General features: G+C 36.8%; 1 protein-coding gene across 3 annotated transcripts in view; it reads right to left on the minus strand.

Annotated features, from left to right (window-relative positions):
* The window catches only part of PMS1 (PMS1 homolog 1, mismatch repair system component), an 87,236-nt gene that overhangs the window by 38,848 nt on the left and 33,446 nt on the right, over nt 1-14,942 (minus strand). For all 3 annotated transcript variants that reach the window (XM_008687260.2, XM_040642913.1, XM_008687261.2), the window contains one exon: nt 13,809-13,972. In XM_008687260.2, the coding sequence (XP_008685482.1) occupies nt 13,809-13,972 (164 nt within the window). The remainder of the gene's footprint in view (nt 1-13,808; nt 13,973-14,942) is intronic.

The following is a 14,942-nucleotide window of genomic DNA, read 5'->3' on the forward strand; positions in this document are numbered from 1 at the left end:
AAAAGATTTATTTATTTATTTATTTGACACAGAGAGAGAGAGAGAGAGACAGCCAGCGAGAGAGGGAACACAAGCAGGGGGAGTGGGAGAGGAAGAAGCAGGCTCCCAGCAGAGGAGCCTGATGTGGGGCTCAATCCCAGAACGCCGGGATCACACCCTGAGCCGAAGGCAGACGCTTAACGACTGCGCCACCCAGGCGCCCCTCTTTGTGGACTTTAAAACAAGAGAGATTATTTCCAAGATTGGATTAATCTTGTCTTATCAGAAATGTTTTTCCTGACTGGACCCTCTCTCCATGCTCTGTGCAACTGCCTAGACTACTAAACCAGCTACTTGTATTACACAACCACTAAACATAATCTGGCCCACCTTCCAACTGCAATGAGAATTATCTTATTTTGTTAGTCTCCTAATGAAATGTTCATTAGACAACCTCCTTGCGGCTTCCTCAGTATAATCTGAAACCGGCCCCTGTAGATGGAAGGCAAGAAGAGACCAAAGAAAGAGGCCAACCACTCCAGATTGGTAGGTGGTGGTTTTAATAAGCAAGGGAACTTATGAGGCTGGTCTTTGGTGGCCCCAAGATAAGTAGGTCTCTGCACCCACCATCCCGAATTTTAAACGTCTATTTAAGGCCTTAACTGGGTTGTCTCGCACAATGTCTAGATGGTCCCAACATTTTACTCTCTCAAGGCTATGTCCTTAGAACAGCTCCCACTGTGGGAATGGTAGGCAGAGCAGGCACTGGGGGAGAGGGGAGGAATGGGAAGGGCGCACAGAGGAGCTACGGATTGCCCAAGGTCCTGCTCAAGGGTCAACCGGTGGTCATATCCTCTTGATTACCTCCTCCAACATGAAACTACTCATTTTATTTCCTTTGGCCACATGGCAAGAAATCTACACTCCCATATAAGGTATACAAGGTCCTTCAGAATCTAGACCCAAGCACCTTTCCAGCCTCATTTCCTATTTTCCTATACCAGCTTTCTCTGACCTCTGAGGACTTTTTGGCTTTGCATGTGCTTTTCAATGCCTCTGCTCAACTAGTCTTTCTCAAAAACCAGTTCTAAAGCTACCTCCTCTGAAAATACTTTTTGAACCCGAGAAGCACTTAATAACTGCCTCCAGATTACCCATATTTCTCAATACTGTTTATAGAAAACCCTTCAGATCAGCCTTTCTGATAAGCTCTTTCATCTTGGAACTCTGAGGCAATCATTACTTCCACCCATATTTAACTTAACAGGAAAGGTTAGGTGCAAATCAAGCTGCTACTGCTTTATAACAATATCTCATTTCAGCTTTTCCTCTTTATTCTCACTGAATAGAACACCTTACCTATTAATTTCGTTTCTCATGAGATATTTATTTTCCAAACTTGCTCGTACTTCTAAATGAAGCTACCTCAGCCATCTCTTCTGAAATGCAACTCCATCCTCTACATGGTTCTCTAGTTGTTTTCTTTTCAGATCAAGACCAATAACGGATAGGAAATCCAGACAGAAGATCAATAAGGAAATAGAGGACTTGAACAACACTACCGACCAAACAGACCTAACAGACATATACAGAACAATCCATCCAATAGCAGGAGAACACATATTCTTCTCAAAATCACACAGATCTTTCTCCAGGATAGAACAAGTGTTAAGACAAAACAAGTCTTAGCAAATTTAAGCAGACTGAAACATACCAAGGAATTTTTTCTGACCACAATGGAATGAAACTAGAAATCAATAGGAAGAAAAGTGGAAAATTCACAGTATATAGAAATTAAATAACACACTCTTGAACAACCACTCAATCAAAGAAACAAAAAAAATATTAGAAAATACCTTGAGATAAATGAAAATACAACATACCAAAACTTATTGGGAAGCAGTACAAGAAATACAGTTTATCCATAGCAAAATGCCTACCTTGTAAAAGAAAGATGTCAAACAACCTAACTATATACCTCAAGTAGCTAGAAAAACAACAAACTAAGGCTAAAGTTAATGGAAGGAAATAAAGATTAGACCAGAACAGAAATAAATGAAACAGAAAATAGAAAATCAGCAGGAAAAAAACAAAACTAAGACTTGGTTTTTGGAAAAGAAACAAAATTAACAATCCTTCAGCCAGAATAAGAAAAAAAGAAGACCCAAATAAACTTAAAAATGAAGTGATATTACAACTAATGCCACAGAAATAAAAACAATCATGAGACACTATATGAACAATTATATGCCAATAAATAGGATAACTGAGAGAGCTCAATTCCTAGAAACATACAACCTACCAAAACTCAATCATCAAGAAAGAAAAAGTCTGAACAGAATTACAACTATAGAGATTGAATCAATAATCAAAAACCTTTCAACAAAGAAAGCCTAGGACCAGATGGCTCATTGGGGAATTCTACCAAACATTTATTTAAGAATTAACATTGATCCTTCCCAAACTCTTCCAAAAAACTGAAATAAGAAACACTTCAAAACTCATTTTATGAGGCCAGCATTACCCTGATCCCAAAGCCAGACAAGAACACTGTGAAGAAAGAAAACTACAGGCCAAATCCCTGATGAGTACAGATACAAAAATCCTCAACAGAACACAAGAAACTGAATCAAACAACACATTAAACAGATCATACACCAATGGGATTTATCTCTAGGGTGCAAGGATGGCTCAACATATGCATTTCAATAAATGTGATACACTATATTAACAAAACAAAGGATAAAAATCACATGATTGCCTCAATAGGTGCAGAAAAAGCATTTGACAAAACTTAACACCTCAAACTACAAATAGAAGGAAAGTAACTCAACATAATAAAAAGCCATCTTTTTGGCTTTTATCCCATTGTAACCATACTCAATGGTAAAAATACTCATAATCAATGGTAAAAAACTGAAAAGCTTTTTCTTCAAGATCAAGAACAAGACATGGATGTCCATTCTTGCCACTCCTATTCGTCATAAAACTGAAGTCCTAGCTAAAGCAATTAGGCAAGAGAAAGAAATAAAAGGCATCCAAATCAGAAAGGAAGAAGTAAAATTGTCCTGTTTGTAGATGACATGATTCTCTATATAAAAAACTCTGAAGACTCCATCAAACAACTGTTAGAAGTTAGAAATTCAGTAAAGTTGCAGGATACGAAACTATGATACAAAAAACAGCTATGTTTCTATATACTAACAATGAACTATCTGAAAAAAAAAATTAGAAAAACAATTCCATTTACAACAGCACCAAAAAAGAATAAAATACTTAGCAATAAATTTAACTAAAGAGGTGAAAGACTTGTACACTAATGACTACAAAACACTAATGAAAGAAATCAAAAATGACAAATGAGAAGGCATCCTGTGTTCACTGATCAGAAGATTTAATATTGTTAAGATGTCCATACTACATCTACAAATTCAATGCAATTCCTACCAAAAATCCTAATGACATTCTTTACAGAAATAGAAAAACACAATTCTAAAACTCATGGAACCACAAAGGACCACAAATAGCTAAATCAATCCAGAGATAAAGAACAAAACTGGAGGCATCTCACTTCCTAGTTTCAAAATATATTACAAAGCTACAGTAAGCAAAACAGTATGGTACTGGCATAAAAACAGATATAAAGGCCAATGGAAAAGAATAGAGAGCCCAGAAATAAATCCATGCATATATGGTCAGCTAATGTCTGACAAGGGTGTCAAGAATACACAACGGGGAAAGGACAGTCTCTGCAACTAACAGTGCTGGGAAATGATATCCATATACAAAAGAATGAAATTGGACCCTTATCTTACATCATACACAGAAATCAACTTAAAATGGATTAAAGTCTTAAATATAAGACCTAGAATTGTAAAACTCTTAAAAGAGAAAAACTTCATGACACTGATCTTGGCAATGATTTGATATAGCAAAAGCACAAGCAACAAAAGAAAAACAGACAAAGGGACTTACAACAAACTAAAATGCTTCTGCAAAGCTATGGAAGCTATCAACAGAATGAAAAGGTAACCCACGGAATGGTAGAAAGTATGTGCAAACCATATATCTGGTTGTTAATTCCAAAGTATATAAGGCATTCCTAAAATTCACTACTAGAAACACTAATAATACAAATAAAAAATGGGCTAAGAACTTGATAGACATTTTTCCAAAGAAGAAAATACAAATGGCCGACCGATATGTGAAAAAATGCTCAATTTCACTAATCATCAGGCAAATGCATATCAAAACTACACTGAAATATCACCTCACACCTGTCAGGATGTCTATTATCAAAAAAAGAAAAGACAAATATTGGGGAAGATGTGGATAAATTAGAACCCGTGTATACTATTCATGGGAATGCAAATATAATGGAAATAGGATGGAGATACCTCAAAATATTAAAAACAGAACTACCATATGATCTAGCAATCCAATCTCATGCCAGAATATTTATTCAAAGTAACTGAAAGCAGGCTCTGAAAGAGATATTAATATTAGCACTCCCACATTCACTGCAGCACTACTTACAATAGCTAAGATGTGGGAAAAACTTAAATGTCCACTGATGGATCAATGATTAAAGAAAATGTAGTATATACATTTGACAGAATATGATTCAGCCTTAAAAAAGAAAGATATTCTGCAATATATGACAGCACAGATGAATCTTAAGGATATTATGCCAAGTGAAATAAGCCAGTAACAGTAAGACAAAAACTATATGATTCCATTTATAGGAGGTATTTAAATAGTTCATAGAATCAAAAATTGGAATGGTAGTTATCCAGGGGAAGGGGGAGGGGGAAATAGGGAGTTACTAACGAATGGGCATCAAATTTCAGTTAAGCACAATGAAGAAGTTCTAGAGATCTGCTGTATAACATTGTACCTCTAGTCAACAATACTGCACTGTACACTCAAAATCTTAAGGAGGTAGCTCTCATGTTAAATGTTCTCAACAAAATAATGTTTAGAAAGAAAGAAAAAAGACCAAATCCACAGATTCTGAGCTTCCAACACTCCCATCAGTTGGCTCCCTGGTACTTCCCTGATGGTATTTCTCTTCCCATACATCCTGTATTATTCAGATAAGTGTCCCAATAATAACATTATTTTTCTAATTTTGTGCCTGCTTTTAAAAAACAAGCAGTAAGTTTAAAGGCTAACAAGTAATATCCAGCCTAGAAAGGATTAGCTTTTCTTTCTTAATTGACTAGTTAACAAAACCTCTACTCATGAGGTAACAAAACTTCACTTTAAAACTTCACGTTTTGTTTGATTGTATTAGCTTTTTAGAGTGAAACCAAAATTATGTCAGAATAATACCCATGAAGGTAACTACATTTTATTAAAAGTGAAAGTCACAGGGCACCTGGGTGGCTCAGTCAGTTACGCATCTGCCTTCACCTCAGGTCATGATCCCAGAGTTCTGGGATGGAGCCCCACATTGGGCTCCCTGATCAGTCTGCTTCTCCCTCTCCCTCTGCCTGCCTGCCATTCCCCCTGCTTGTGCTCTCTCTGTCAAATAAATAAATAAAATCTTTAAAAAAATAAATAAAAGTGAAAGTCAGATGCACCCATCCAGGGGTAAAAAAGGGGTAGTGCCTTACCATTTTCCTAGGCATGTAAATTAAATAAATCAGACATCCTCAAATCTTTTCATTTTCCACATGCAGTCAGTCTCATTGATTCTTCCTCATAATAGCCATCACAGACACCCTTTGCTTTCTATGCCCTATGTATTTATCCTAATTCAGGCCCACAGTGCCTAGACTTTTGTTATAGCTGTAACACTCGCTGCTTAAAGCATCCTATACTTCCCTGCACACTACTGCCAAACTGTTAGTTAACACCTTGACCAAGTCACTTCCCTACTCCCAATTTTCTATTAAAAAAAAAAAAGCAAAAAAGATTCAGCTTAACATTCAAGACCCTTTATAATCTAGCCTCAAATTATCTTTCATTATCTTCCCCTACTCCTTTGTACAAAATACCTGACTCACCCAAACTGACTTGTCTCTAAATGTGCTCTGCACTTACCTACCTATACCTTTAATGTTCACACTATTTCTCTACCTAGAATGACCTTGATCCATTTATTCACATTAACAAATTCTAAACTATATTAGCAAATACTGTAATAGAATACCCCTATGACTCACCCACCTGGCGGGGGGGGGGGATTCTAGGTGAGATCACTTTTACAGGTTGTGTCTACTTCACTGAATCAATAACACCTACCTGTGTCTTGTGACCAAAGTTAGCTCTCCCTCTTCTGAGACTTTCTAGAAGTACCCAGAAAGAAAAGGAAGTATGTTAGATCTAAGAGCTGATATTTGCTATTTTGCCACCTCTCTGTTCCAGCTGCTGTCTTTAACCCTTAGCGACCACATCTGCCAGTATCTTAAATGCTTAAATACCTATGTTCATGATCTAGAATGCACTAGGGCCACCCATGCGATGAAACACTCCTGTCCTCCATGCTCTGAACCCTTGATTACATTCATGTACCACAAATTTTTTGAGCACTTATGTGAAAGACTACTGTAGGCTCTAGGAATACAGCAGTGAAACAATAGTAAAACACCTTTACCCTCATGGAAATTATATTCTAGAGAAGAGAAAGGCAGTAAATCAAGATAAGTATAGTATATAACATATGAGATGGTGATAAGTTTTAAGAAGAAAAATAGAGCAGGAAAATGTGTGTGGGGTAAGGGAAATGGGTGCGATTTTAGGGTGGCTAAAGAAAGCCTGAGGAGTTTGAAAAGCTGAGACTGAGCCAGATATACAGAAAAGCGTTCTACGCAAAGAAACTATAAATACAAAGGTCCTGAGTTGAAAGTATCACTGACAAGGTCAAGGAACACAAGGAGGCTAGTTCAGCTGAAGCAAAATGAGTGAGAGGAAAGAAAGAAATGAGATCAGACATCTATAACAGGGATAAGCAAACTACAGCTCAAGGGCTGAACTGCCTTTAAATTTTTTTTGAAGTTTTACTTCTGTGGTTGCTTTCTTGCTACAACAGCAGAGCTGAATAGTTGTAAAAGACTGTATAGCCCACAAACTGCAAAATATTTACTATATGGCTCTTTATAAAAAAAGTTTACTTACCCCAATGTAGAATTCATAGGACATTTTTATAAAGGCTTTGATGTTGCTGAGAGGGAAACTCATTAAAGAGGAGTTGCATGACCTGACTTACATTTTTATGGGGTTACTCTAGCTGTTAGGCTGGAAATAGACTGAAGACAGCAGGAAGGAAATGGGGAGATCCAATTAGGATGCTATTACAAAAATCCAGGTAAGAGATGATGGTGGCTTGGACCACAGTGGTAGTCACAGACATAGTACAATCTAGTTAATTTTACATATATTTTGAAGGTAGACCTACAGAATTTACTCTTGAATCAAACTGAGAATCAGTAACCAAGCATAATCCTAAGGCTTTTGGCTTGCCAAATGGAAAAACAGTTCTCATATACTGATGGGAAGGGATGTGGAAAAAATAGTTCCAGGAGAGGAGATACAGAGCTCAGTTTTTGACATGTTAAATGTGAGGAGTCCATTTTTACTAAAATATGCAGAGGGATTCTGGGTGGTGATCTGAGTTTAGAGTTCAGGGGTGAGTTGTAGAAAGGAGATAAAAATTTAGGAGTCATCAGTGTATAAATGATACTTAAAGTCATTAGACTGAATAAGCACACTAAAAAAATGAAAACAATATAAATATGTATACATACATAAAAGAAAGTAAATTCCAGGATGCCAGAAGTTTATAAGTTAGGATATGAAATGGAACTAGAGGACTGATAACAAATGGTAGAAAGAGAGATAGGAAAAAAACAAGGTTGTAGACCTAGAAGCCAAGATAAAAAGTGTTTCGAGGATGGGAAGATCAACTGTGGCAAATGCTAATAAGTAAGAAAAGGACGGAGACGTGACCATTGGATTTAGCAATCTGGAGGTCAACAGTGACCCTGACAAGAACAGTTTTAGGAGAGTGGTAGAGAAAGCCTGAGAGAAAGTGGGTTCAAGAGAGAATGGGAGGACAGTAATTGGAAACAATGAATAAAGACAACTATTTCAAGAAGTGAAGGAATCGGTTTTTCCTAGGAACATGGGGAGTACATCCATAGTGATGGAAGGGAAGGTTGAATATATGAGCAAAACTGCAAATGGGTGGTTTGTGGAAGTTCTCTTTTTATTGCCTCAATTTTCTCACTCAAATAGGATGCAAGATCTGATGACAGTGACGACAGAGAAGACGGTGTTGGCTGTCTGTCTGGGACCTCGCCATTCAATGTGTGGTGCACGGACCAGGAGCAACCACGTCACCTGGAGACTTGTTGGAAATGTAGAATCTCAGGTTCTCCCTAACCTACTAAATAAGAATCGGCATTTTAACCAGATCCCAGGTGATCTGCATGCACATTAGTCGGTTTAAAGCACTGATTTAGGGGGCGCCTGGGTGGCTCAGTCATTAAGTGTCTGCCTTCAGCTCAGGGTGTGATCCCAGAGTCCTGGGATCAAGCCCCACATCAGGCTCCTCTGCTAGGAGCCTGCTTCTTCCTCTCCCACTCCCCTGCCTGTGTTCCCTCTCTCGCTGGCTGTCTCTCTCTCTCTGTCAAATAAATAAGCAAAATCTTAAAAAAAAAAAAAAAAGCACTGATTTAGGAGACCAGGAAGGAAAATGCACTAGAGAAATACAGTATAACTACCAGGCAGCACTAAGATTAGTAATCATGGATTTAAAGTGGTACTACTTAGGATGGGTGTGTGTTTTCTTTCAGCACATTCTGCTTGGTTCAGGCACCAAGAAGACAAAAAGATGGCTTTAACCAGGATTTGATTAGTCAAACAAGTACAGTTCAGTGAGAGAAAAGCAATGATAATTATCGATCTTGCAATTTAAGAAGAGAACTGAAGATATCACAGTTAGAAGACAGTAAGATCAATGGATCACAGGTCCAGCAGAGTCTGAAGACTGTTGGAGGGAGTAAGCTGGAGAGACAGAAAGTGATGATCAGAGAGTGAAATATTTAACACTGAAATTATGGAGAAGGTGCAGTTTTTGGCAAAGAGAAGGTCTATGGTATAGTCATGGGAATTAATGGCTGACGTAGGGTGGAGAAAAAAACATCACTGGAGAAAAGGTAAAAGATTTGAGAAGCTAGGAAGGACTGTGTGGATACTGAAATCACCAGAGTGATAATGATCTAGGAATTTAAAGAACTGAAATTCAAATCTGAATAAGATTTTGGGTTGGAGAGGAAAAAGAACAGTCTGGAAGTTGCAATGAGGCACAGTGAGGTGAGGAACAGGTGAGAGAAATCAGTCACCATTTGGAAGGACAGCAGAAGATATAGTGTTCTCAGGGAAAGCCAGATTTCAGAGCAAGAAGTTCAAAGAAAAGCCTAAGGACACAGGGATTTTACTCATGACTAGTCATGAAATGGGGCATTTCAGGACATGGGGATGTGTGAGAGACGGAGTTAGAGAAAGCAATGATTTGAATGAGAAAAAGAGTCCAGGGCAACTGGGTGGCTCAGTTAGTTAAGGCTCTGCCTTCAGCTCACTCAGGTCCTCATTCTGGAGTTCTGGGATCGAGCCCCCGGTCAGGCTCCCGGCTCAGGGGGAGTCTGCTTCTGTCTCTGTGCCCCCGCCCCCAGTCATGATCTCTCTCTCTCAAATACATAAATAAAATCTTAAAAAGAGTCCAGGGTAATAAAGGGATGAGTTGAGAGACTCAGGCTTCTTGGGCTGATTGACATAAATGAGAATAAAAACATGACGTGATTAGGGCTGGTAGTCCGAAAGCACTTTGTAGTTGCAAGACTCTGACTTTTAAGGGAAAGGGTAGAGAGGTCTTGCCAGGATTGAGAGTTCTGGGAATCCCAGCTGAAACTTCCAGACAAAAGCATGGAGGAGAGAGGGATGATTTTGTTCTCAGAAGTAAAGATTTCCTAATGGTAACTGCCAATGAACATCTACACCCCATTGCTCTGGGCTCTCATCTGGCTCCTATCAATAAAAATCTAAGAAGTTTTCCTTTCTATATATTAGATACCTTCCCTCACTCATAGGAATTTTTTTCAGAGATTTTGCTGAACCTCTCTTGCCTTTACTGCCTTTATTTAGTACAGAACTGCATCCCAACTATAAAGAGGATTTAAAAGTTTCTTTCCATAAAGCTCTTAGGCCTCAGGCAAGTTTTCTAAATGTTTTGTGACAGGTAAAGCGATGCTTCATCTGTTCAGAGCAAGAGAGAACTTTTGTTTATGGGCTCAAACCTATCTCTGCACACTGATCTACCCCAGCCAAGACATTTGCTAAACAAAACAAAACAAAATCCACACAAACTTTCAAGGTTGGAACTGGAAGAATTAATTTCTTCATAAGAAAAGAGCATTTGAACCAAAGTCCTGAACTGGAATTTCTTGTTGACTATACTGCCTCCATAACCTTGCTTGGGATGTGGGAGGGGGTTAACCCTTTAACACTGGTCCAACTGTGGACTTTTTCTTGATTCTGTACAGCTGAAACAAAATAGAGACATTTAACAATATTTGAGTAAAAGGCTAAAAGTACTGCAAAAAAGAATAAAATGAACAGAGAATTACAGGCTTCCACTTTTTATCTTGTTTATAACCTAATAAACACGTCCCTTTTTTATCATTCTTGGTCACCTGCTTCCTCCCAAATCTTCAGCCACCACCACAGAAGAGTCTCTCTCCCTCCTACAGACCCAGAGAACTATATGTCAAGAGAGAGCCACTACACTCACTACCAAATCTCTATGACCACTTTCCTGGGTTTCTGTTCCTTGCTAAGGTCCTGCCTCTTCCTGGAGTGACTGATGCCAGATATTCAACTTTTTGAAGCTGTGCCATCATTCTTCCAGACCTCAAAAATAAATAAGCTGATCCCAATAAGCCTTAACACTCATGTGACATGGAGGAGGGGTAGGTGGGTGGGAAGTCATTCCTTAAATTACTTCTCTCTTATAACAGTAAAACCCTTGTATCAGTGATAATCCAATTTAGCTTTTGCAATACAGTGGGCTTCTAATTATCAAGACAAAAGTCAATTCAAAACAATTTTTAAAACCACAAATATCTTAGGCAGAAGAAAATATTCACAAAAATCAACAAATATGAAGTATGAAAGTATTCCTTATTTGAAAACATAATTTAACATAATATTCTGAACTAGTTGTCTACAAAACATTCATGCACATATGAGATAGCTAGAATACTGAAGTAGTTTCAGACATTATCACATTGAGAAAAACTTTTAATTCCAGGAAATAACTACTTTATAAATGAAAATATACACAGCAGGACCTCACAGGAATTCAGCTATTACAACAAAAGCTGAATACTATAGTGCTTTTTAAGGAATGGCTCTAGCAATTTCTCCAAATAATATCTACTTTAAATAAAGTCACTGAATCCACTTGTAAATTATTTCCCTTTGGCTGTCTCATTATTCAATATGCTTTCAAGGAACATGGTGATGAAAGAAGAAAAATACCTCTTTCTAACATAACCATACTGGCAAGAACATCAACATTATCAGTATTCAAAGAATGTCTTGGCAGGTTAAACCTTCATAAAAAGAAGGAACACTATCTAATCCAAGATGTCAAAATAGCAATAGTACTTCTCATATTATGTGCAATATGATTGTTTGTTTCTAAAGAAGAAAAAAACTTCAAAAAAGGATGTCAATATTGTCATGTGTAAATTTTAGGCAAAGGCAAAAAAATTCTTCAGAAAAGCACATAAGGAATGATAAACATGTTTAAAAGAAAAAGGCAAACAGCAGAGCAGGACTCAATGTTCAAAGAGATTTATGACATGTGCCACTACTATTCTGGGAGGTTTAACAATATATTTCAACATTTGAGGCAGAACAGTACTATTAAGAAACAAAAGTGGAATAATAATTAGTACAAAGAGAAAAAAGCTTGAAAACAGATTACTTATTCTAATTAAGTCCTTGATTTCCTTGTGTAGTAATAGCTAATACTTAATTTTAAGATTTTTTATAATCTTACATTATTTTCATGGTATAATACTCTCAGCATACTCTTTAGGATTTGAATTGCATCTGAAATTACTGAAGGATATCAAGGGACTTGTGTTTGTTCAATATCAGTTCAGATGTGCAGTCCTCCAAAAATAATAAAATGCAGCATTTTATAAAATACTACTTTCCAGTCTCATAATGCATGCACTGATGATCTTATAAATGGTTGGGAAAATTTATATAAACTTATCCAAAACTTAGAAAATATGTATTTGACTTTAAATACTCATTTCCATTATATGAAGCAGAAATCTTGGTTTAATTTAGTATTATTTTCTCATACTCAAAACATTTCTCTTTATAATTGCTTTTCTTTTAAAAATATGTAGTTCCTATAATGATATCATTCCTATCACTTTTTTCATATATTTTCCCTTCCTGACCACTTATTCTTCTGTCCTTGATCTTTTTTTAACTTGGGTACATTTAATTTTTAATTGCTAAATGTCCTTTGGATCAAGAGGTCATGGGGTTATTTATACTAGCAGGATGAGCCTCCATCCGTCAACATCCTGAGGAATCATAGCATGGTAGAGCTGGAAGAGATCTCAAGGTATCATGTGGTTGAGCTCTATGGCAGCAGGAACAGGTGGCTGACTAATCTTAACGTTCTTCTTTCTTTTTTGTTTTTTTAAGATGATCAGAGATTTTGATCATAAATATTCTACCACAGCTTGGTTTAATACAGAATCATCTTAATAACAAGTAAATAGACAGAGTAGAAGAAAAAAAACTGGAGGGTTCTGACCTCAGTACTATTACTTATTATAAAATATAAAACAATTTCTTTGATTACTCTGAGCTTCAGCTTCCTCATACAAATAGAGATAATGCTGCCTAACTTACAAAGTTATTGTAAGTGTTCTGAACCCTGGAACAGAACTATATAAATGTAATGTAGTATTAAAATGGGAAAACAAGACAGTAGAGTGTAAAGAGCCTGCACTCTGCAGGCATGTTAAGTTTCTAACCCCATCTCAACAATTTAGTAGCTGTGCGGCACACAGTTTTAAACCCCTCTGAGTTCAGTTTAGAGGACAACAGTAAATTAACGTGTCCACCTCACTTAGTTGTTGCTGTGGATTATAGGAGCCTAATGGACTTAGGATATGATGTAGCATTGCATAGGCCCTCAATAAATGTTAACTCTCAACTCCCCATAAGGTTTCCATACTTCTGCCGTATGGTCCTGCTCTCCTCTCATTAAATATTTCAAGTGCACATGTGGAACTTTATGAAAAACAGAATAATCAGAAAATACATAAACTGTTCTTTCCACCAAGATTCATCAAGCAAGAATTTCTTCATCAGCCTCGCTTTGAAAAATGAAAAGAAATGAGGTAGAGCTTCCTTAAAAAAACAAAAAAAAAAAACCTCTTCCAAAGAAAAACCTATTTGTAATAGGTGAAAAATGTCACTAAACTGTGAACTTCTTAAAGGAGAACACGTCTTACTCATCTTCATATCTGGGAAACACTCAAACATTTCTTGGATGTCTACTGGCAGAATCACTGATCTCAGAAATTAAAAAATGAAAGGTTCAATCAGATTTCATTTAGGTATCAGATAAGAAAGTAAAGATGCTCTTTATATAATAAAGATAAAACTAAAGAAATGTAGACATATTTTTGCAAGACTTTACATATCTGATTTAGATAAAATACATTGTCCCTTTATAATAATATATCACATACCAAAAAACACTATAGAAGCATAATAATGCTTACCTTGTTATGTATTAAAACAATCCTTAAGTCAGGTTTAAGTATACCATAGCTTATGAGGAGATCCTGGACCTTTTTTATTTCATCTTTACATTTTTTAGCAGTTGAGTAGAACTGCTTTCTTACAGGTAGATTCTTAAACAGTTTTAAAGCAGTTACAGTTGTACCTGTTGGCAGATAAGAAGAAAGCACATTTAGATGTGAAAAAAACTTCACAAATCTTCAAATCTATATACACCAGTATTTAACCCCTTCTATCACTGAAGGCCAGTCCACTCCCAACCTTGGGAACCCAAAGGTGGCTCAATTTTGCAACCTATTCTGATCCTTTGCTAGACTGCTCTATTTGTCACTGGACTGGCCTGGCCAAGTATGATCTCTTCTGTGTAATCAAAATAAGAATAATCTTATTTCTACCACCACAGAGAAACATGGGCTCACTAGAATATAGTATGTTAAGAAATCTGCTGATATTCAGACCACCTGGGAATGAAGCTTATTCTACACCTTAAAATATAATATATAGGTGGCATAAGGCTAAAAATACAACAAATATGAAAGTTCCAATTACTCCACAAAGAATTCTTACCTGAAATAATATCTAACTGCCTGGTTTAACTTCATCTACTGAACAACAAATATTCAAAACACAGGATTATCTAACACAAAGGATTTCTTTTTTACTAGTCAAGTTATTTAACTACAAAGTTGAATAAAGGCAAAAAAAAAAACTATACTGCTTATTAGGTTAATAATAATAATCAGCTTTTACTTAAAAAAACACACAAAATTAGAACTGGATATTTTCTCATGACTATAGCATAAGTGTGTGTTTTTCAAATACTGAGGAACTTTTAAAACCACCAGTCACCAGCTAATCTGGACGTAGTAAATCAATCTCCTCATGTGATTCTAATGAATGTACCGCCAGGGTTGAGAAATAAAACACTGAGGAGTCAAAAAATCAACTTAGTGTACAGTTTTCAACCACGGCACTACTGACACTTGTTGAGGGGGCTGTCCTATGCATTGCAGGTTGTGTAGTTGTACCCTTGGCCGCTACCTTCTAGCTGCCAGCAGTACCCAACCCAGTCGTGACAATAAAAACCTCCCCACACATTGCCAAATGTCTCATGG

This window comes from Ursus maritimus, unplaced genomic scaffold, assembly GCF_017311325.1.
Source record: "Ursus maritimus isolate PB19 unplaced genomic scaffold, ASM1731132v1 scaffold_1, whole genome shotgun sequence".
Lineage (NCBI taxonomy): Eukaryota > Metazoa > Chordata > Mammalia > Carnivora > Ursidae > Ursus > Ursus maritimus.